The following is a 24,720-nucleotide window of genomic DNA, read 5'->3' on the forward strand; positions in this document are numbered from 1 at the left end:
CGGCACCCGTGCAACCGACATGGACGCTTACCTTAGTGGTCTCATGAATGATAATGCCAACCCTGACAACCTCTTCGACGATGAGTATTACCTGTTTGCTGGTGAAGGTATGTACACCAGCTTGAGCAAGATCCACACGTTGGGAGTATCGCATTAATTAGAAACATTGTTTGCGGGCTCGGTTGCTGATGACATGGAGCACGACGAATTGGAAGACTCAAGTCACAATACCTATGTCAACCATGATCCCTTGGACTATGTGTACTCAAACCTCCCCGACAGTACACACATCCTCAAGCACGCCGCGAACTGCGACCACTGCAAGGCCAAGAAGTTTGTGTCCGAGGCCCCGGGATTTTGCTGTCGCAATGGGCAGATTGAGCTGAAGCAACCGGAGCCCATCCCGGAGCTAATGAGGCCTTGGTCTAGCCAGGATGCGGACTCTAGGCATTTTCGAGAGAACATACGGTTCTTCAACGACCACTTCTCCTTCACAACGCTCGGCGTCAGCCTGGATGAAAGCTACACAAACATGAAGTCTGGGGTGTACACCTTCCGGGCGCACGGCACCATCTACCACGACGTTCATTCCTTCGGGACAACATCCCGTCCAGAGCATCTAAAATTGTACTTCTACGACGACGACCCAGGCCTAACCCATCGCCAGCCTGCCACCAAGCAATTAGATCAGAATGTCGTCAGAAAGTTAGTGGACATACTCAAGGAAAACCCGTACTCCCAGCAATTTAGGAGTTTGGGTGCCCACAGGGACAACCTCGACGATTACAGGATAGACCTCAACACGGACTAGAGACTAGATCAATGGAAGTATAATAGACCTCTATCATCGGAGGTCGCTGCAATTTGGGTGGAGGGCACTGACCTAGCAAAGAGGTTCGATCGTAGGATTACACTTTGCGGGAATGACAACCAGAGGCACAGTATACATGTGACGGCTGGCTCGTATGACCCTCTCTCTTACCCACTCTTCTACCCAAGGGGGGAGCTCGGTTGGCACCCGAAACTTCCTAAACGTGATGTCCCTTGGCCGGTTGTGCAACAACCAAGAGGTAGAGGTGATGATGATGATGATGATGAGGAGGATGCAGGTAAGCCTTATGCGTATTTTGTCGTTGAGATGAATTGTATACTTCTCATATGAATCCTAATGTCCTCGATACTCATCCATGTGCAGAGGGGAATAGCAGGTTATGCGTCCCGGTTAGAGACTACTACTGTTACATGCTCCAGACACAACCTGGGATATTCAATCCCATACTCTGTGGAGCACGATTGCTCCAGCAATGGGGGGTGGACATGTACATCAAGATTGAGAGTTGTAGGTTGAAATGGTACAGGAAGAACCAGACAAAGATCCGTGCCGACCTGTATAAAGGAGTTGTTGATGCAATTACATCCGGGGAGACCCGGGCAAGCGCTGTTGGAGTAAGGATAGTGCTCCCTGGAACGTACCCAGGTGGCACCGCGACATGAAGCGGAGGCATATGGATGACATGGCAATTGTCCATACCCACGGGAAGCCTGACATCTTCTTGACCATGACCTGCAACCCTAACTGGGAAGAGATAACAAATGAGTTGTTTCCTGGTCAGACAACGCAAGACCGGCCTGATCGTGTGGCTCGTGTGTTCCATGGAAAGCTAGAAGCTATGAAACACATGTTGTTCAAGAAGAATATCCTGGGTGTTGTTGTCGCACATGTATATGTAGTCGAGTTTCAAAAGAGGGGCCTCCCCCACGCACACTTTTTGTTGATCATGGATTCTGCCTATAAGCTTGTCATTCCGGAGCAGTACGACCGACTCATTTATGCCGAGCTCCCAGACAAGCAAAAGTATCCTGAACTCCACGCCTTGGTGGTGAAACATATGATGCACGGACCATGCGGTGCTCTCAACCCCCAAAATGTTTGCATGCAACAAAACGAGTGCAAGTGCAGATACCCGCGGCCATTCAATGAAAACACGACACAGGGCAAGGACTCATACCCTGTTTATCGTCGTCGAGATAATGGTCGGCAGGCTAAGGTCCGGGGTAAAATGTTGGACAACAGATGGGTTGTGCCGTATAACCCTTACCTTCTGCGTATGTTCAATTGCCATATCAACGTTGAGGTTTGCTCCGGCATAAAGGCCGTTAAATACCTTTACAAGTACATATGCAAGGGCCATGATAGGGCTTCTTTCAGCATCGACCAGCCAGACGCCGATGGTAACATTGATGAGATCAAAAGATACATAGACGCGAGGTGGGTTACTCCTCCGGAGGCGATGTGGAGGATATTTGGCTTTTCCTTGTGTGCCAATGACCCGTCTGTCCTACAGTTGCCTCTTCATCTCCCGAATATGCACAGGGTGGCATTCAATGAGCAAACTCACTTGACCGGCGTAGTCGCCTCTGAGAAAGCTTCCAAATCCATGTTGACAGAGTATTTCAAAGCTAACCAAAACCATCCGTGGGCTAGGAATATATTTTACAAGGATTTTCCTGGAAGGTTCACATGGTAGAAGGGTAAGAAGTATTGGAAAGGGCGGGTGGAGCGTTATCAGATAGGTCGAATTGTGTCTGCCAATCCTGCCGAGGGGGAGTGATACTATCTGCGTGTGCTGCTAAACCATGTTGCTGGCAAGACATCCTATGAGGACCTGCTCACCGTGGACGGTAGGCTATGCGGGAGCTTTAGAGAGGTTACCGAAAGGTTGGGACTCATCGAGGCAGATAACACGCTCGACGATTGTCTTACCGAGGCAGAGCAGTGGGCGATGCCATGTTCGCTCAGGAGGCTCTGCACAACAATTTTGGTGCACTATGAGCCAGGCGACGTGCGTGGTTTATGGGATAGGCACTTCGAGCCTATGTCGGATGACTACCGACGATCACACATGTGTCCGATTGAGGCGGAACAGATGGTGTTGCTTGACATTAGGGGTACGTTGCAGTCCATGGGCAAAGACATAGCTGATTTTGCTCTTCCATGCATTGATGATGAGTTCGACCCAAATGAGGGTGAGGCCAGAGAAGTGATCGAGGAATCCAACATCGATTTTGACATCAACGACACTAAATTGGCATTGCCGCTAAACTTGGAGCAGAGGGTTGCATATGACGAGATACTAGCTGCTGTTGAACGCGGTGATGGGGGTGTGTTCTTTGTTGATGGCCCGGGAGGTACAGGGAAGACCTTCCTGTACAGGGCATTGCTCGCCAAGGTTCGAAGCGATGGAAACATCGCTATCGCTACCGCGACGTCAGGCGTCGCCGCTTCTATCATGCCTGGAGGCAGGACTGCCCACTCGAGGTTCAAGATCCCATTGAGCTGCGACGATGGCGCCTCATGCACCTTCACGAAGCAGAGTGGTACTGCCAAGCTACTAAGGATGGCCTCATTGATACTATGGGACGAGGCCACCATGACTAAGCGACAGGAGGTCGAGGCACTCGACAACAGCATGCGTGACATCATGGGAAGACGGGACCGACCCTTTGGAGGAAAAACTGTTGTGTTTGGCGAGGACTTCAGGCAGGTGCCCAGTCGTCAGGAGGGGGTCCCGGGGTCAGATAATCGATGCAACCCTCTGAAGTTCACATCTCTGGAAATGTATAAGCCAGCTAAGGCTCGTCACCAACATGAGGGCTCATAATGACACCTGGTTTGCGGATTACTTGCTAAGGGTAAGCAATGGTACCGAGGAAGTTGACGATCAAGGAAACATACGACTCCCTGAAGGTATTTGTGTGCCGTCTACAGGCGAGGGTGACGACCTGAAGAAGCCGATTGACCATGTGTTTCCAAGACTAGATGACAACATGTCTGATCCGAATTACATGACTTCACGCGCAAACCTCTCCACCACGAATGACAATGTCGACAAGATAAACATACACATGGTAGAGCGTTTTCGGGGAGAAGAAGTAATCTACCATAGCTTTGACAGTGCAGAAGACGACCCATATGGCTACTACGCTCTCGAGTTCCTAAATGGATTGACTCCCAACGGTCTGCCTCCGCATGCACTCAAACTAAAGCTCAACTGCCCTGTCATACTTCTAAGGAACATTGATCCGGCTAATGGTCTATGTAACGGGACGAGGCTTGTGGTGCGAGGTTTCGAGAGGAACGCCATCGACGCAGAAATCGTGATCGGACAACACGCAGGTAGGAGGGTATTCCTTGCTCGAATACCCCTATGCCCGTCTGACAATGACATGTTTCCATTCAAGTTCAAGAGGAAGCAATTTCCTGTAAGGCTTAGCTTTGCTATGACGATTAACAAGGCACAAGGACAGACGATTCCGATTGTTGGCGTGTACCTACCTAATCCGGTGTTTTCTCATGGTCAACTCTATGTTGCATTGTCTCGAGCCACCGCGAAGAGAAATATAAAGATCCTCATTGAGAAGGAGAAGGACAAGGAGAATGGCAAGAAGCAAAGCAGTAAATCAAAGAAGCGAAAAAGACCTACCTTGTCCTTACAAACCTCGATGAAGAACATCGTCTATAAGGAAGTCCTTACAGGCTGAAGTCCGCTCTTAAATATGACAGAGGATTTACTCTTATGCTACAGATAAGTTGGTGCTCTTCGGTGTTCTTGTACAGATATCTTATCTTTCTATGTTAGCAATCGAACCTTATTATGTTTATACAACAAGTCAAATATTAATAATATTGCCTCGGATTTGTGACTTTGCAAGTTGCCAATTTTTGCTGTATGTGACATTATTTTCCCTTTTGCTGGATTGCTTAAGTAGATTATTCGGTGTCTTACCCCGCGGTGCCGGAGGCGTCCGTCCTACTTGGTTTCCTCCTCCCATCCCACCCCCCTGATAAACGTGGTTTCCTCCTCCCCACGGCCCGGCTTCCCCACCCCCCTGATCAAATTGGTTTCCTCCCATCCCAGGCCCTCCCTCCCCACCCCCCTGCTCAAATTGATTTCCTCCAACTCCTGGCGCCCCCCGTGCCCCCTCACCAAAGCCACCAAATGCATGCCCTGATCCTGATGCCATCACAACGTATGTCAAAACGGGCATCCACTTACAAAATATAAGAACTATAACCGACGCGGTGGTTTGGTACCTTTGCAAACGGCAAAGCATGGGAATGGCAACAGGGAGCAGCAGCACACGATCACCAGGAGGATTGCCACGGCGCGTGCGAGCGAGGACGGAGAAGAAGAAGACCGCTTCATGGTCGATCAGACTACCTTGTCCTGCTTTCCCAGTTTCAGTTATGGCTGGGTCACTCCACTCCTCCTAGTTAAGTACTCTAACTGTAACGACAAGTGTGTCAAGTCAACAGATTCTATGAACGTCTTGATTAACGTAATTAGCTTAATCACGATCGTCGATGCCGCCATTGTAGAAGGGAATCTAATAGCTGCTCGGAGACCCCAAGTCAAGAGCTCAAAGTCGTCTCTGCCGACACTCAATCTTTGGTGTCAGTGCATCTCCATGGCAGTTGCAGGCTTGAACCAACCAGTCAAGCGAAACTGCTGGCAAGTGCAAGTAAAATAGAATTCGAGGCATGCATGGCCACCAAAACGTACGTGGTACAGTGAATAAAAATATTTACTGCCACTACTGCTACCACTCCGCCTCCGCTACAAGCTTTTTTTTATACGAATAAGCAAAGCTTGCGTATCATTCATTGATAGATGGAAAATAGCATGAGTACATAATAGGTTACAAGACATGTCAGTATGTCACGAACGCATATAGAGGGGTGAACATGGTGGCCAACATAGAGAGACATGAGAAAGAGAAACTCACCCAAGCAAAGAAAAATGCAACTAAATTCGCCGACTAGAGAAACAATCCGACCAACAAAAAGACAACCGACATCTCCGAAGTCAGCACCAAGGACGCCGCGAGCAAACAAGACAACGCCTTCATGAAGGAGAACGACACCAAGACGTCACTGCCGCTATCCGATCCGGAAAACCGAAACTAGGGTTTCCCCTGAAGCTCGAAGAGGGGCACAGATCATGGCCATGACAGCGCCTTCAAGAAGGGAACGACACCCACAAGTATCGCTGTTGCCAGCACAGAATGCAGGATTTCACTCTGGCCAGATTCTGAGCAATCCCAAGCCGTTGGAGAAGAGGAAGTCAAGTATAGGCCGGAATTGCGACTGTAGGAAGGGGAGCCACGCCCTACGCCGAAGGAGGCACCGGGCGCCGCCGGACGTGGGAGCTCCGAAGGAGGGTAAGGTTGTGTGGCTGAGCGGAGTGAATGGCGGCAGGCTGTGTGGCCTCCACTACAAGCTGCTAGTGCATGAACTGCAGTCGACTGATAGGTGATCCTAAAGCCACAACCCTGAAGTCGGCTGCACGTTTAGTAAGTCTGCGTTGCACGCACGGCAGTTGGCTGATAAGTAAAGGTGGAAATCTCAACAAGAACAATGTTATCAGAGTGGCGCAGCGGTAGAGTGGTCAGCCCATAACCCAAAGGTCCCAAGATCGAAACCTGGCTCTAGGCTTCAGTTTCTCACGTGGTCCACATTTCGCCTTGTAGGATTGTTGTTTTCACTGATTCTTAACCTGAAGAGGAAAGCAGAGTCTTGGATCAATCCACTTGACTTTGTATTGTAGATTATTTTACTGGTACATTGTAGAAATTTACAAGTTGTGCATGTACCATTGTTAGTGGATTGGTGATTGTGACTTTGTGAGTGGCCATCAAGACAATGTAGCACAGGACACACACACACACTCAAAACCCTACCAGTGGTCGAACCGGTAAGGCCTTCGGTTCAGGCTTTTACTGGTCGGACCGCTGGTCCACTGGTTCGATTGCTAGTTTTACAAACAATAATATATTTAGAGTAATAATATGCTAATATAGAATTGCAAATAGGGTCAAATAGCAATGATTTCCTCTATTGGAAAACAAAGAAACGCGGCTGAGGTGATTATCAGCCCAAGGATAGGTCAATGCCCATGACCTAAGATCAAATCCCTTGAATCCATCTACTTGCAACACTAGTTTGACAACTCGGTTTATTAGCCAGTTTCATGGGGAAAAACAGTCTTATCGGTTCTCATCGGTCTAGTTTCATATCGGTCCTTTGTGCTTAAAACACCGTTGGGATTGTTGGTTCTGGTTTTTTCCGGTCTGACTCACAGTCCGGTCCGATTTCTTAAACTAAGACACACGCGCGCGCGCACACACACACACACACACACACACACACACACACACACACACACCACACACACACACACGCACACACACACATGGGGGGGGGGGCAGAAACAGAGTTGTGACAAGCAGTCATCAGCAAGAACATAACACTCATCAACACTAGATCAGACTATGAAGAGCAGGGGCTACCTTTGTTGGACCAATCGAAAATAGATCCTACATCAAGAAAACATAGAGAAGAAGTCATCATCTTGCCTTGCAATCGGTCTGCACTTTGTAGAGCAAGGAGCGTCTTAACCACTATAGAATGGTCTCCCACCGCCTAGCCATATCGTGACAAGGACAACCACAAACTGTGACGTAGGGCAGCGCATTTCACCGAGACAGCCCTTGCACCTCATCTTAGCCTCACCGCAAACCACCATCACTAAAAGAGTGCACCTGAGCACCATGCAAGGTAACAGACCCTCAAATGCTGTAAAGGGCACCGAACACCAAGACCTCATCATCCCACAAGCACCCATGCGAGTAGGTCGACCAACAGAACCAAGACCAATGTATCGGCGGTTGCCATAGAGCACTTCCACCGCCACCACTAGTTGCCTCCAAAGAGAGCCTACAAACCAAACGCGGCCCAAAAGAGATGCCAACCGACTGACAAGGATCAATGAGTCCACAACAACTCCCCGAGGGGGCAATGACAATGAAGACATCATCGTTGTCAGATCTAATATGGAGTTGAGGCTTTTCCACGAAGCATAAATAGATTGAAGTACGGGAGGTTCAAACTGCGCCTGGAAGGAGGGAAACAACACCCGTAGGCCGCCGGAAGCATTGCATCCCAGACCTAACAACATCATGCCGGTTGTCGATACCAGAAAAACACATGAGTGCGGGACCTCATCATTCTTCAGCCAGTCAGCGGCGAGCGTCCTTGCCAGGTCCATCAGTACCCCCCCCCCCCCGATGGCATAGTCACTCGTCCCGGGTACCGGTGTTAATGAAAGGTCGATAGATCATGCCTGCCGCAAGAACCAAAACCACAACCACCGACCATAAATCAGTAGCCCCCTCCCCCTGACGACAACCGAGATGCAGCATTGCGCCCGGGCCGCCACGTCGTCCCGAGCGTGCGCACCCGTGCCACGCGCAAGCCCCCATCGAATCAAGCGCCCCACGCTACCCCATCCCAAGCGAGAGGAGGATCCAATGGCAACGAGGAAGAAGGATGGGGAGGAGTGACAGTAGCAGGTAGGGTTTCCTCCTGGGCCCCGCGCGGGAACAACACGGGGTACAAATATTGAGGTTATTTGCTAGAACATGTTGGTTGACTATTAGAAATGGCAAATTTTAACATGGTCTCTCTTACCCCTTCTTTTTACATGTGAGGTAAAAAGGTACGTGTTAATCATTAATTAATGAGATCAACAACTCAAATCTATTACATACTCTTACCTCTCATGTGAAATGAGGGGGTAAGAGGGAGTATGATAAAATTGCTCGTTACAAATAGTATGTCTTTCTTGTTTTTTTTTTTAAAAAAAAAGCAGATTTGGATGTGGTTTCATTTTAGTGCGATACAGATATCGTGCTTCCCAGTCCGTACAAAACTTAGCTGCATATTTATGTGTAGTTCCAATTTCACTACACTGCACATCTGCATTGTTCTATTTCTCTTTCTCGACTGTCTAATGGAAAATAATTGTAAAAATACAAACGAAAAATCACGAATTGCTTTGGCGAAATATGACAATGTATAGGAGAAAAAAAATGAAATTAAAGAAAACTAGTTCGTGATGAGTCCAAAGATACAAGGCCGCTAATAATAGCACAAAGCTTGCTGAATCGGGAAATCCCTCATCTCCCAGTAGTAGTAGTGTGGCCGCGGGTGTAGGTTCCTGGGACGTTGTTCAGTACCTCGTGCCGGGAAGTTTCTTACGCTGTGGCGCCGCAAGTGCTACAGCATAGGCATGGTCACACCCCGGGCAGTGATGTGGTCCGGGGGCCGCTCGTGTTGTACCGGCGGGTGGCCCTAGAGCGTCTGCATAGCCACACCCCGGGCAGTTTGGTTGGTTCGGCGGCTGGGGCGCTGAAACTGCCGTACCGGACGACGGTGGTGGCGGAGCGTAGGCATTGCTACACCCGGGGCAGTTCTGTTGCTCCGGCGGCCCTGGCGCCACAAGTGCCGTACCAGCCGGCGGCGGTGCTGCATATTCATGGCCAGAACCCGGGTGTCTCATTCCCCTCAGCGGGCCCGGTATCGGTGAATTCCGCCATATTCTTCCTTGACGCACTCCCGTCGGAAAATTAAAGGTTGCACCTGCATGAACACCACCATCGCATAAAAATCACACAACTAGCGCCAGTTGCCGCATGCATGGACATCAATTCCAAAGACAACAAAACACGAGCAGGGCGGGAGGTTACCTTTGGCCCTGGCGGCAGAGCATGGAAGCAGGAAGCAGCATACGATAATAGCCAGGAGGGACTAAATCGTAGGATGAAGAAGATCGCTTCATTATCGATGTCAAACTAGCTTCTTGTTAGCCTTGTGCCTGTAGACAGTTCCCAACGGCTTCTTTTATAGGATTATTAGTACTACTATACTCCCAAATCGTAGTGACATTAATCAAATTAATTAGTAGCAGATGACTTTAGGTCAAAGTCGTCTCTCGGTACGCATGTACCCGATACTCATCCTGGGTTCGATTCTCTGCCAAAATTGCCAGCCTGATGTCTTGGGAGTCAAGCGATGCTAGTCGCCTGCTAGAACAGGCAGGAGTGTAAAATAAAGTGGAAATTCGCTTTTGAGCTTTGTGCAATGGATAGTGGCACAGCCATACTTTGGACAAATTTTGTGACAACCACTGAATATCAGAGCGACTGGATAGTAGTAGCACACACTTATTATTATTGTGGGTGAAATAATGTATTACTCATCTCATAATGTTCTTACAATCAGCAAGAGCCAACTCTACTGCATCTGACGGGCCAGAACCAACCCAAGTCATAGTTCTATCTTCTCTACGTGCAAATTTGTCTAAACTATCCTGGCCTTATTTTGAGTGTGAATAACATTAGTAATACAAGATTCATGAAGACACATGAGGTGCCTAATCTCCTTAACGAGCGAGGAGTAGAGCCATTTTTCCAGTTCACGAACATGAATCAACTTGACTGTAATAATAGAATACATCTCAACCATGATTGGCAAGTCACTCCTCTGGATGGAAATCGACAAACCTTCCATCCAAGCACATAATTCAGCTTCAAGAGCTTCACGGCAAGAAGAGCTCCTTGTAAGAAGAGAAGATAATGTTTCCCTTAATTTGGACTGGCGCGCCGGCACCTAGAGCACATGAGGACAGTGGCGGAGCCAGAAACTGAATATAGAGGGGGCCAAAACATGACAATAATGTTAGAGGGGGCCAAATCACCTAAACCTAGTTAATTTTGTCTGACAAATGAAGGATTAGGAGTACATATAGGTGTATTTGTGAGAGCATATGGGGGGGGGGGGGGGGGGCGGCAAGGCCCCTCCCAGCACCCCCCGCCTCCGCCACTGCATGAGGAGCAACAATATCGAAACCACTGTCCTAACACAGGGTTCAACCACCAGGGAGTTGCACCATTGTCGGTCCCTAGCCATCCAGCACCCAACATTAGGGTGGTCTTGCCAGTGGAGAGGTGGTAATGACAAATGGGAAACACAAGCTCAATGAGCATGCACCGAAAGAGTGTCAATTCACCACATGAAGAGATTGTTAGTTGGCGGGAAGTAACAGAGGAGTGACTGGCTCACCGATAGGCATCGGGGTAATATTACATTTGGTATGTGAGTAGAATTTATAGAGGAAAGACAGGAGCAGCACCAGCTTTAAATTAATAATGCACAACAAAAGGTCAACCAAAGATATTTGAGTGAGCACATCTAGCTAGCACATGGGTCTTAGTAAGCTACTCCTCATCATCGATGAGATGTCAATGGGCTCCTTCCCCTTGAAAGAGAGTTAGGCATCTAGATTGTGAGTGCCCTCCTCCTTGTCCGAGCATATGATCATTCTAGATCATTAACATCACGACTAGGATCACCATATTGACTGCGTGTGGCCATTCGCTAAAATCTTATACTCATTGACATGTAAGAAAAAATGGAAATTGTGGTGGTGGGAAATCATATATTCCCAGGAGGATTCCAACATGTAAATCCTCTAATTATTGTGCTAAATGAAAATGTTCGACCTCATATCAAATCCCTTAACTCTTCTACAAACCAATTATTGTGGCATTGCTCACCCCTCGTTTTCTCGTCACATGCATGTATTTATTTTCATTGCAATGGATACATGCATTGTTTTAATTGCAAGGTCAGTGTGTATTAGCTAACGATTATGTGAAGATACAGAGAGATGTAAGGTTGACATGTACGAATTTCCCACATTACAAAATAAGTCTTGTTTTAGTAGCCCGAGCACACATACATCAACATTGATGGTGCATGAAGAGCATGCGCGAGCACTAGCATCGCCTCACCAGTTGAATTCCATAGCTTCACCTTGTTTGGGTTTACAACCTAACTAAACCCATTTCCACTAATTGCTTAAGAAAATAACACTTACAAGTGGTAAAGGGGAGAGGGGGGGGGGACAAAAACAATAAAGAGAGTTGCGAGTTGGAACACTAGTAAGAAACCCGCTCTGAATGATGTTCGCTCTCGAACAAGCACTATGAGGCAAAAACCTACTATTATGAGATACAAATGCTTGAAAAGCTGGGGATCATAGAACAAATTACAACCAAAACCAGCACTTGCTCTAAAGATAGAGGCATCATCCCAAAGGACCCAAACCACCTTCGGGGAGACAAGCAGTAATCAGCTTCCATTAACCGCGCATAGCAGGAGCCGTCACGTCACCTGTGGTTCCTCGGCGTCTTACCCCGCGGCGCGGGGTTTCCTCCTACCCCAGTTCCTCCCCCCCCCCCCCCCCCCCCGGCCATCCCCAACCCCGTGAACAAAATGGTTTCCTCCTCCCCCTGGCCCCTCCCCAGCCCCCTGACCAAATGAATGCCCTGATGCCATCACAAGTTATATGTCAAAACGGGCATCCACTTCCAAAATGTATGAGCTAGAAGCGACACGTGGCTACGTACCTTTGCAAACCGCAGAGCATGGACATGGCAGCAGGGAGCAGCAGCATACGATCACCATGATGATTGCCACGGCACGTCCGAACGAGGACCGAGAAGAAGAAAGCCGCTTCATGGTCGATGTTCTCTGCCCAGCTTCAGTTCTGAAGAAATGATTCGGCTTCACTTTGTGGCCGGGTTACTCCTCCTAGTTATGGGCTCTACCAAGTGTGTGTCAAGTCAAAAGGTTGTCTGAACATCTTGATTAACCTAATGTAGTCACGATCCTCGATGCTGCCATTGAACCAGTGCTGCAAGTCAAGTGCTCAAAGTCGTCTCTGACTCTCTGTGGACAATCAATCTTTGATGTGGGTTCATCTCAATCGCAGTTGCAGGCTTGAACCAGTCAAGCAAAGCTAAGCTGCTGGTAAGAGTAAGTGTAGGTAGATCGAGATCGAGGCATGCATGCCACGAAGATATACGTGCTACACTAAACAATTTATCACTCCATAAAAAAAAGTACTACAAGATCAACAGCTCGTTGCAGCCGCAACAGCAATCTTGTACTTAGATTTCCGTGATAAGTAATTTAAAGATCGCTATTAGGACAGGAAAATTAGAGTGGCGCAGCGGAAGCGCGGTGGGCCCATAACCCACAGGTCCCAGGATCGAAACTTGGCTTTGATAATTTCTCACTTTTATTTAAGTTCGGTCCATTTTTCTTAGTTGGCCTTCGACCATTTATGGGCCCGTTTTCTTTCAAACTGGCCTTTCCCTATTTCTGTTAGGCCCATTTCTTTGTCTCCAATCAATTTTGTCGCTGTTTTTGTCGTCGACCATCAGGTTGACTTTGCAGAAATTTTCAACCTGTGCATTTGTAAAAAAATATTTTTTTTGGTTTCTCAAAAAAAAAAAAACTTTGTGAGACTGATGATTGTTACTGGCCATCGAGGACCTTATCATTTTTATCCTTTGAGCTCCTCCCTCTTCCTAGAATACTGGTGTGTACAACTATTGAAGTCCTTTCGCAAAAGAAAAAAAACGTGTTGAAGTATTGTTAGTCCCAAGTTCGAAGCAATTGCAATTAATATGCATCAGAGGGGAGTATCTTTTTTGGATAATTTCTCACTTTTATTTTAAGTTCGGTCCATTTTTCTTAGTTGGGCTTTGACCATTTATGGGCCCGTTTTCTTTCAAACTGGCCTTTCCCTATTTCTGTTAGGCCCATTTCTTTGTCTCCAATCAATTTTGTCGCTGTTTTTGTCGTCGACCATCAGGTTGACTTTGCAGAAATTTTCAACCTGTGCATTTGTAAAAAAATATTTTTTTTGGTTTCTCAAAAAAAAAACTTTGTGAGACTGATGATTGTTACTGGCCATCGAGGACCTTATCATTTTTATCCTTTGAGCTCCTCCCTCTTCCTAGAATACTGGTGTGTACAACTATTGAAGTCCTTTCGCAAAAGAAAAAAAACGTGTTGAAGTATTGTTAGTCCCAAGTTCGAAGCAATTGCAATTAATATGCATCAGAGGGGAGTATCTTTTTTGGAGAAATATAACAACATAAAACATGCCATTTATCAAACCGAAAAACAAGACTGTACATACAAATGTAGGTTAAGTAGAACTCCTTGGGCCACGAGACAGAGTATCTACTAGTACTACTGTTGTTTGTAAGTGCTACCGCGATACCAAAATAAGATTAAGGTATGAAACAAGCATCAAAATTTCCATACAGGTTAACAATATAGGCATCTACCATACAACAAAATTACAAATTTAAATTTAATTTGCACATTGAGTGCAAAATAGAAGACCAATTCTGCCATTGATAAAAAATGAAATACAAATTTGTTGTGTTGAGTAACTACAAAAAATAGTATGTGTTCTTTGCTGCTTGGATATAGACCAAATTGGATGTAGTTTTCTTTTGGTACGATATACACACATCTTGATTTCCAATCCCTACAAGAGTTGTTGCATTTTCACTACAGTGCATATGTGCATTGATAAAAAAATGAGACCAACCCAAGGGCTAACCCTCGTTGGTATTTATTTATAGGAGAAACTCCGCGAGCATCACGCGTCCAAGACGGGACCTCAGTTGCCCAGCCAACGGGTCGACGCCCCGTCCTCACATATGTGCATTGATGCTATTTCTCTTTTAATTTTTTCAGAAAAAAAAACTCCTCGTACATTAATTTAATTAAAAGGTCCATATGATCTTTCGTTATACATACACCAGACGGGGCGGACCACTATCAAGAAAAACATCATTTTGATCTATTATCAGAACTGAATTTTGCTCATGTGCCACCACATTGGCTTGACGATTGACATTTGTGATCCTAAAATTATTGAAAAGCCTCGCGATGCCCAATGATTCCTTCTTCACCAATAGGCAACATGTTAAGATTTTCATTTGCAAGGAAGCCACAAAAGAACAATAAACTTTCAAAATAATGTACTACTTGTGAAAGGTGATACCGATATATGCGCAAAAACAATTGTCAAAAAAGGAATCAGACGAAAAATAACAAACTTATTGCTTTTGGCCCAATATACAGCAATTTCGGTCGAGAAGAAACTGTTTACATTTAAAAAAATCGTGATGAGCCTGAAGATACAAAGCCACTAATAGCCCCAAACTTTGTTGAATCAGGCAATAATTAATGGGACATTTACATCTGTGCCCCTAACTCGAACACACTACTCATATTTGCCCCTAATTTTGAAGCATGCTCAAATTTGCCCCTTCGCCGTTAAGTCACTACTCAGAAATGCCCTTCCGTACAGTCTGTAGCACTTTCCGTCCAATACTGTAGCACTTTCTGTCTGCTACAGTAAACATGGGCCTCTGACGGTCAAAGGCCTTTGACTGGACGGAAGGGCATTTCTGAGTAGTGATTTAACGACACAGGGGCAAATTTGAGCATGCTTCAAAATTAGGGGCGAATCTGAGTAGGTGGTTCGAGTTAGGAGCAGAAATGCAAATAGCCCATTAATTAATCTCTCCACTCCAAGCCCGTTGGGGACGACGGCATCTGATCGGGTGCTAGACTCGAGGGGGAGTTGTTCATTTCCTCCTGCCGTGCCGGCTTGCAGCGTAGCCGCGGGTGCGGGTCATCACGGTGTGGCGGCGCAACGGCCGCCGGCGGTGGCTGACCATAGACATGGCCACCGCCACCGCTAACGCCACCGCCGCCGCCGCCTCCGCCCTGGCCTCTCGGCGGCCCGGGCTGGGGTGGCGTCGGCGAGTATACTGGTACACGACCCCCGGCCGGGAAACTATAGCCGGCACCTGCATGAACACCACCATGGCATGCAAATTACACAACTAGCGCCAGTTGAACATGAACTCCAAGCACACGAAAAAAACAGCATGAACTGGTGGCTACCTTCCTCCGCGAACACGCTGTTACCTTGGTCGGCGGCGGCGGCAGAGCAAGAGCAGGGTAGCAGCAGGGAGCAGCAGCATGCAATTACCAGGAGGATCGGCTCGGCGTGTGCGAGCAAGGATGAAGAAGGAGAAGGTCCCTTCCTCATTACCGATCAATGTCAAAGCTTCCTCTCTCACTGGCTCTAGGCACCTCTCTGACCAAATGCGAGTGGCACTAATACAGTAATCTAGTTCTGCCAAAACTATAGGTGGAAGCGAGTGGTTCTAGGTCAAGGTCGTCTCTCTCTTGGTACAGGCATGTACATGCACGATTCATCGTGGGTCCGAATCCTATGCCAGAGCCTTGTTCACCAACCCATCGAGATGCTATAGTCGCAGGCTCGAACGGGTCAAGCAAAGCTGCTGCAGAATGTAAAAAGGAAAGGGTAAATTCCACTGTTAAGAGGCAGATATTTGTGAAACAGTGACGGGTTGAACTTCATTCTATTTTGTGAGGGTTTTGAATACATATGGTTATAGTTTTGAACCACATTTTAGTATTTGAAGTGGTTCTCATGTCACGGCTCCACACAGGGTGACGCTGACGCAGTATTACGCATCCGACGTGGTAGCGGCTAACCTGTGATCGATGTGGTAGAGGCTAAGACAAAGGATTAGGTGTTGTTTGGTTGGTGTCCATGCCAGCCCTACCAAAACGAGGGCTTGCCAAAATTTTGGCGATAGATTTGGCCTCCAGGGACTCGCCCACAGGTTACTGCAGAATCTGAAAGGGTGACCAAATAATTGGCAGGGATCCAAAAAATTAGTTGTGATCCAAACACTTACCAACCCATCGGTCAACGACCAAATAATTGGCAGGCCGGCTCTGGGCTCCAATCCAAACAGCCCCATAATGTCTAACGAGGGCCACGACAATCCCCTGAAAGTCGGGCCCATTATGTAAGAAAAAATTCAAATACTAAAATGCGGTTCGAAGTGGAAGTGGAACAATAGCGTGCAAAGTTTGATTCAAAGTGGTACTTGTATAAAATAAAATGGCGTTCAACGTGTCATTGTTGTTGACGCAAATATTTGTGTGGTTTGCCTTCTCCTATATATGAAGGGATATGCTCTAATTGAGTATGAGAACTTTGGGCAATTCCAGGCTGCAATAAGAGAATCAGACGGAACTGAGCTTCTTCCACAGATAGTAAGTGTTGACTGTGCATTTAGTAATGGCCCTGTCAAACGAAGAACCACATGTATCACATGTCCTTTGCTTGCCTTGTCGCAATTTGACGGTCGCCCTTGTCTTTTCATACAAGTTTCAGGTAGTTGTATGTCATTTTCAGGTCCCTCCTTTGGTGGACGGAGCCGTGTTTGCTGTTCAAGTTTGGCTTGCCAGTTTGAGACAATTGTAGGCGTCAGTGTTGGGTTGGCATGTTTGCGCGGACACTGATCATATGCACGGCGAAGTGAATCAAACAAAATGCCCAAAAGCATTTCAATTATGATGATGTATTAATCAGGATGAGAGGTAGAGAGAGGATGTTGAAATAGTTGTGATCCTCGCGACCTCCTATGTGACGCGCTCTGCGGCAAATTGTCGATACAACCAGCTGAGCTATCAAGCTTCAATGATTTTAAGACAACACATACTCTTAAGAAACAAACCCCAGCGCAGATTCGGTAAAAATTACTGAAATTTCAAACGCAATTTTTGTAAGGCATCGCAAATCATTAAATGCTGGAAGGCATTTTCTGAAAATCATGAACACTTTTTTGAAACGGGAACATTGTTTGTAATTCTAAAACAAAATTTGGAAAAGCGAACATTTTTTGAAACTTCCAAGGAAAATTTGAAAACACGAACATTTTATGAAACTCCTATAAAATGGAAACATTAAAATTAATTTTTTTTTGTAAAAACAATTGAAAACAGAAACATTTAGTGAAGTTCCGAATAACTTTTGAACAACCTTCCGAACAATTTAAAAAAAACAAAATTTGAAAACACAAACTTTTTCAAAATTTGTGAACTATTTTTGAACTCCTGCAAAAATTTGAAAACAAGAACATTTTTTAAAATTCAGAACAAAATTTCGAATTTTTTTTTAACATTTTGAAGAAAAACAGACAGAACAAAATAAGAAAACATGGTCATTTTTGAGAATTGGGGTTTTTTTTTAAAATGTGAACATTTTTGGAACTCCGGAAAAAATGGGACATTTGTAACAATTTTTGAAACATGAACATTTTTAAAATTTTGTGATTGTTTTAGTACTCAGAACATTTTTTGAGAAGTACAGAAAAAATCATAATCATGGACATTTTTTTGATTTATGAACCAAATTTTAAAACGCAATGATTTTTAAAAAATCTGAAAGAACGTTGAAGAAAGAAAATGCAAAATTAAATTGAAATGGAAGGAAAAAACGAAATAGAAACAAAATAAAAATAAACAGAAAATGGAAAAGGAGAGAAAAGAAAAAGAAGGAAAACGAAAAAATAAACAGAGCAAGAAAAAACCGGTTCAGGAACCTCCTAGAAGGTTCCCAAAACAGGAAAAAAAAACGGCTTGAAGGTTCCAAAAACCAGGATCGCAGCAATCATCATCAATGGGCCGGCCCATATCACGCGCTCGCTCGGGAAGCCTGTGCGTAACCTCGACAGCTTGACACAACACAACATGCGTCCAATAGGAAATTCCAGGAATCTCTACCATTTGCTCGTTTAATACTTGTGTCAGTTCTGAAAAAAAAACAGGAGTATATGTTTTTTTTCCTTTTCCACCACGGGCCTTAGCTTTTGTGCAGTCTGATTAGGCCCCGGAGGTTCAGAACCACATGAGACAACGCAAGTCCAAGTAACAACCAGCCCATGTTTGCACCTTCTGCCGAGTAACAGCCAGTCAATGGATCATGGCCCAAATACTCACAAAAAATGTCGCAAAAAGTCTCCCTCTGCTGCCTATATGGCCGATTCCGCAAATACAGAGATCGGCCATTTTCGGCGTATATAGAGCTGATGTGGTATATACTCACTAAGTATATCTCATAAAAAAAAAGGGCAACCTGGTGCATGTAGCTCCCGCTTGCGCAGGGTCCAGGGAAGGGTCCGACCACTTTACTAAGTATATCTCATAATGCCCATAAACCCCCCGTGGGGGTCATCAAGTGTGCAGCGTTACCACCTTCATCTCTGTTGTTCTGCTGCGTTCCTCCGGACCCGAAAGGGGTACCGGCGGGAACCGCTTCCATTCAGTTCGACGGTGGCAGGCTCCAATGGAGATACCAGTAGCCCACAGGAACTGCGGGTACGCCGTCGATTGGGGTCTGGTGATATGTGTGTCGCCATCGCTTTTTCCGTGGATGTCAGGATGGTGCTCCTCTTATTGCTTAGCTTATTAGATACGATGTTTCTCTCCGACGAATGTGTTTTGATGGTTGATGAAGATCCCAGAGCTTCATCTTCATCTGTGCTGCTCCTCTCTTCTACATCTGAAAACCACCACGCGAACATGAAACTTAATTTCACCAGTTTCCTAGCGTGCATTTACAGCCATATATTTCCACAAAAGATCAGTCGTACCAGATTTAGGATGAACCAGATGAGCAGCATGCCAGCTTTTCCCTTTTGCCTGACCATAAATAGATACACTATAAGATGTCTACAAAAATAGACAACAAATTTGGTTTAAACTGCGGAATATAAGGTAGACCATCCATCCAAAAAAGATGTCTACAACTGGTCAAGGATCACCTCAACTCGCTGCTACAAGCATTAATTAACAAAATGTATTTAGAAGCTAGAACCTAAACCTTGGGAACTTACCGCCGAAAGAGGTACGGTCCAGCCTTTAATGATGGACCAATCAAGCGCAGGCCTCAGGTCCTTTTTCTTTGCAGAACATTGCTCGCCTTCACCCATGGGATGATCCAAGAACTTTACCTGTAGAAAAATGTCAAGCAGGAAAATGCGAGTTATTGTCTCTGATAATGTTGGTTATGGCAGAAAACCAATAATCAGCATGAAAACATGGAGATCAAATGATAACACAATTTGTCCCACTTCATATTTTAATCATTGACCAGAGCATGAAAGTTCATTTGATGTCGTTTTATCAGTGCGTGTCATCTTCATCAGCAAGAAAGTTGATTGTGTGTTACCAGCCCGTAACATAATTGGACCACCAGACTACAAAGCATGGACACGGCAGGATATGGCCGGAAACAGGGACACGCTCGGACACGCGTATACCGCCATATTTCGTGAATTACGTATTAAAAAAAGGAGGACACGGCTGGGACATGTAGGGGACACGTGAGGGACTCGGGAGGCCCAACTACGCTTCGGCCTGATAGGAAACCCTTTTTTTTTGCAGGTTGCATTCACGGGCGCCACAAAAGGGGGAGCTGGGAAGCCTCCTGGACTCGCCGCTGCCACCGCTGTATGGAGTCGCCGCCGCCGCCTGCACTCAACCGCAGCCGTCCCCCAAGTGCAGGAGCCTCTCCTCCCAACGGCAACCATGCTGGAGCAGGTAACCTTGACCTCTTTCATCTATTTGAATCGATTTTTTTTATTGACAGCTGCTGCTTGCTTCCCCTGTTCGTCATGCCCTTGTTGCAGCTGCTCGCTAGTTGCTTCCCCATGCTGCTCATCTGCTGCTGCTGCTGCTTGTTGCTTCCCCATGTTGTTCCCGTGCTGCTTGCTTGTTTGTTGCTTCCCTGTGCTGCTGCTACCTGCTTGTGTTGAACTGTTGATTGGTGCTTCATGTTAAGGAAGACCAAATCATCCGTGGGTGAGAGTGAAGGAGGACAACCTGGACCTGGTGCTGGGAATTTGAGAGTGCCAAACCAAAATGCTATTGGGAGCTAGCATTGCAGATGTTCGTATATTTTTCTACAGACTCGGTCAAACCTAAAGAAGTTTGAGTTGGGACAAAACTAGAACTTCAAAATATTTTGTAAATGAGGGAGTAAATGTTTACCTCAACCACAGTTTTACTGGTCAACTCAATAATCTGCCCAGTCCAGTAACAATCTTTATTATGCCAGTCAACCCAATCACCTACTTTCCAGGTATCACAAACACGTGCTATCACCTCGCTCTTTGAAAAGTGCTTAGGAACCTGTTGCCCCCTATACCACTGAGGAAAGGAAGGACGCAACATTATTTCAGTACTGCCATTTGATTTCCCTTCCAGGCATGCCTGGTTGAATGGGTTCTTTTGGAAGACTCCAATCCATTCGTTGGCTGCAAAGGGCATTGGGAGTAACGATATGAGGTGTAAAGAAAACGAACAGTTATAATCTTGGTCAGTATAGTCAATATACTCTCTTAGAAAAACAAAAGGTTATGTGCAAAAGAAAAAACAGAGCTTCCATATAAAGATATGCTTACCTTCTTCAGTATAGTCAATATACTCCAAGTAATACTCCAGATGCCCAGATTCTGTGACACGCATATCTTTTATCTGAAAGAGAATTAATACAATATGTGTTAGTAAAGCCTTATACCCTACTGTAGAGTGAGTGAACAGAAGTGTTATATTTGTAATTCATGAGATTATGGTCAAGCGATCAGACTGATGTTATTATTAAATACTATAAAAGTAGTGCCATACTACCATGATGTATCGGAAAGAAAAAGCTTCATCGTCTATGTTTGTAATATGTATTCTAGCACCCAAGGTTTAATCTAATTTATCTAGTTCATAGACTTGTGGACAACAACAGCATAGCCCAAAGTGTAGCATAGCCCTTTGTATTATAAAACTAATGACCAGAGTTCAATTCTTACCAAATGCTCATTGGTGGGCGTTGTGTGCATTTCATTATGATTTTCTGGTATTTAAACCGGTAACCTATGGGTTGTGAGCCTTAATTAGATCAGTTCGTAATAATAATGAAGGTTAACATGTTAGATCCGAGGAGGGCAGAAGATAAGAGTAGTGCCATAGGGGAGCTGTCAATACTAAGGAGGTTCCACGGCAGAGGTATCCGCACATGACCCATGCCCCTTGGGAGGAAGTGTGGTGGACACTGTACTCAGAACCAGGGTGTGTGTAGAGGCCCAAGCGGCTAGCTCAACTTTGGAACATGCCACATTGGGCCACGCACGTGACCCAGGACGAAATAAAGTTCAAAGCCAAACAATTCCTAGATAGAAGAAAGAAGCTGAACACCAATAAAGAAGACGAGACTCCTAAAGATTCAAGGTCGAAGGTCTACCATGGACTGTGAGCTAGGTCCATAATCAATGGCCTGTCGTGAAGTATAGGCCATGTTTCCTCTTATAGCCTCGCTCGTGGTAACTTATGACCTTTTATGCTATTGCCCTTTTTACTTTCCTTCCCACCAAAGGTGATGGTGGTCTTCAAGTCAACAAGGCTCTTATATAAATCCTTCGGTGGTTAATAATTTATTACCTAGTCTCTTCTACCTAGTTCATGTCAGAGTTTGTGTTCAAAAAAATAGTTTATGTCAGAGTTTATATAAAGACTTAAAGAGCACCAAATAGTTACCCGAAGCATATACTAGTGATATCCTAAGCCCCAATCTCGACCCTCTCAATCCAGTGCCATTTTGATCAAATCTTACAACAAGAGATTTTGTATAGAAAATTAGAAATTCACTTGTCATTATTCCCGCCCATGTAGAATGACCTTTTCTGAGGCTAGCGTACACCCCTACTTGTCGCACATATCACTACAACGACAAATAGATGGAAACGGTATGAGAAATTGACATGAGTATACTAGAAGTGCGAAGAGAAATGTTTAGATTGAGTGGCCAAATTTCTACTTTGAGGGAAGTATTGACACAATAAAAAACATGGTGAGAGTGGTTGTTTGCTACCTAATTTACTAAATTCATTAATATCACACATAAAATGTAAATACATGTCCGACCTTCGAGCGGAACCATGCGCCTTTGAAACCTTCATCAAAGCACTTTGCCTTGGCAAAATCTCCAATTTTAAATGGAAGAATTAGATCCATATCCAGCCAACCTAAAGACATTACCAACAGAAGAAACCAGAGTGGTTAGCATGTCCAAATCACAGCATGCGTCCATATAATAAAGCAAGTTCTAGGAAAAAACTAATAAGAAAACACCATGCTTACCACTAGTAAATGCCAGAGTCAGAACAGCACAATCACAACCATGATTTTGTAATAATTGAAACAAATTCATCCAAGGCCACGCGCAATTAAAATACCCTCAGTTGAAAGGCCACCAGATACAGGACAACCATGAATTGTCCCTTATTTTCTTGATCATTTTTCTGATCTCATGGCTAACTGTTTATGCACCAAAAATCTGCACTCTTGTTATATTGCCTTGTCGTTTTCATATGTCCTTTTAAGTTGCATCACCAATTGTACTCTTTGCTATTATGCCCGCAAAATATGATGCCAGTTATCTAGAGTCTACTACTGTGCATTGCTTCTTCCAATATAAATGGGTCGGTTTCTAAACAGTCCTCAATCGTCGGGCTGTTGAACTGATGCATGTGGATGTGCTTATTGAGGCTAATGATTAGCTGGGAATAGCTTTGACACACAAGATTGAGAAGGCTTTTGGAAGGTTTGGTGTTGGCTAATGTTAGTTTCATTATGCCGATATATATTTTATTTGTTGGTCTATCCCTTATGACTAGTGCAACTAATTTGAAATTTTCAATTAGATGTCAAAAGCATTGAAACTGCTCCCTATGATGAAATTTGAAAAACAAAGAAAATAATTTAAAATATTCATGAAGATTATTCATGGCCTCTGTTACAGGTCATTTTAAAGGCATGTATTCCATAAAACTGTTGTTTATCCCCCACTGCAACGAGCGCGCATATTTTCTAGTAAATCGAAAAGCAGAACACTATACATACGATTTTGGTACTCCCTCCGATTCACATTACCTGCCGCTCAAATCAGATGTATCTAGCACGAAAATACGTCCAGATACATCCGTTTGGGCGACGAGTAATGTGAATTGGAGGGAGTAGCATGTTTAAAGTTATGCTCAGGTTACCGATTTTAGCAGCAGCAGCAGCAGATGTTGTTCCAGGGAAACCCCAAGAAAGAAAGCCTCGACCAGTACTGACGAGTCAAGATTTGACTAGGGTTTTCAGGGGACGAACCAGCACCTGAAGATTCCGTCGCGAGAGAGAGTGGGAGAGGGGGGGAAGAGGAGCTAACCTGAGGATCTCGACGCCGGCGGCTTCCTCTTCTCCGGGGTGAGGCGGCGGCGGCGGGGGGGGGGGGGCTAGGGTCCGTGGCAGGCCGTAGAAGCTGGGGAACGCCCTCCTCCTCCGGGTAGGTCGTGCCGCCGCCGCCGCCTCAGTCGCCTCGAAGCTTTCTCCCCCTTCCGCTCGGGAAAAATTCCGCAAGTTTTTTTTTTAGGGTTTGGAGGGGGTTGGGCCGGGGAAATATCCACGGTGTGAGGCCCACTGTTTAGAACGCTTTATTACATGGTACTCGCTCCGTTTTTATTTACTTCGCATATTACCTTTGACTGAAGTTAAATTTTATAAAGTTTTACCAAGTTTGTAGGAAACAATATGAGCATTTCCAGTAACAAATTTATATGATATGAAAATATATACAATGATGAATCCAATGATATACGTTTGGTGGTGTATATGTTAATATATTTTTTTACAAACTTGTTGAAAGTATATAAAGTTTCTAGACAAACCTAGTATGCGGAGTAAATAAAAACAGAGGGAGTAGATTTGCGGATCTCAGAGCAGTGATGAGAGACGTGGGCGGCTGATTCTAGCAGGGAACTAGGGAGAGAAAGAGCAGAGGGGTACTAGAGAAGAAGCTCGGATGTCAGGGACAGAGGGTTTCTATCCCGAGCTCGTATGCATCCGGACGGCGAGTAAAATCCGAAAGAATAGTCAAAATAACAAACATTGTAAAAAAATTGTGATGAACATTGATAAATGTTTCACATGTTATTTTCGCTCAGGCCTCCACTAATGTCATTTCATCATGGATTTTTGCGTGCAAAGTAAAACATTCGTCAATGTTTATCAAAAAAACCTTT

At 45.3% G+C, this 24,720-nt stretch overlaps 1 protein-coding gene across 2 annotated transcripts; it reads right to left on the minus strand.

Moving 5' to 3' along the window:
• Positions 1-18,531: 18,531 nt before the first annotated feature.
• LOC123064260 (uncharacterized) lies at positions 18,532-24,030 on the minus strand. 2 transcript variants are annotated; one of them, XM_044487777.1, is made up of 8 exons: positions 23,868-23,914; positions 23,810-23,815; positions 22,580-22,680; positions 21,070-21,142; positions 20,657-20,922; positions 19,501-19,617; positions 19,258-19,306; positions 18,532-19,166 (listed from the first exon to the last, which is right to left on the minus strand). In XM_044487777.1, the coding sequence occupies exons 3-8, from the start codon at positions 22,667-22,669 to the stop codon at positions 18,862-18,864; spliced, it is 900 nt and encodes a 299-aa protein (XP_044343712.1). In that variant the 5' UTR covers positions 22,670-22,680; positions 23,810-23,815; positions 23,868-23,914; the 3' UTR covers positions 18,532-18,861. The 2 variants fall into 2 exon arrangements, with proteins under 2 accessions (XP_044343712.1, XP_044343711.1); XM_044487776.1 differs by lacking the exon at positions 23,810-23,815 and having other exon boundaries at positions 23,868-24,030.
• Between the last annotated feature and the right edge of the window lie 690 nt (positions 24,031-24,720).

Source organism: Triticum aestivum, chromosome 3B (genome assembly GCF_018294505.1).
Source record: "Triticum aestivum cultivar Chinese Spring chromosome 3B, IWGSC CS RefSeq v2.1, whole genome shotgun sequence".
Taxonomy (NCBI): Eukaryota; Viridiplantae; Streptophyta; class Magnoliopsida; order Poales; family Poaceae; genus Triticum; species Triticum aestivum.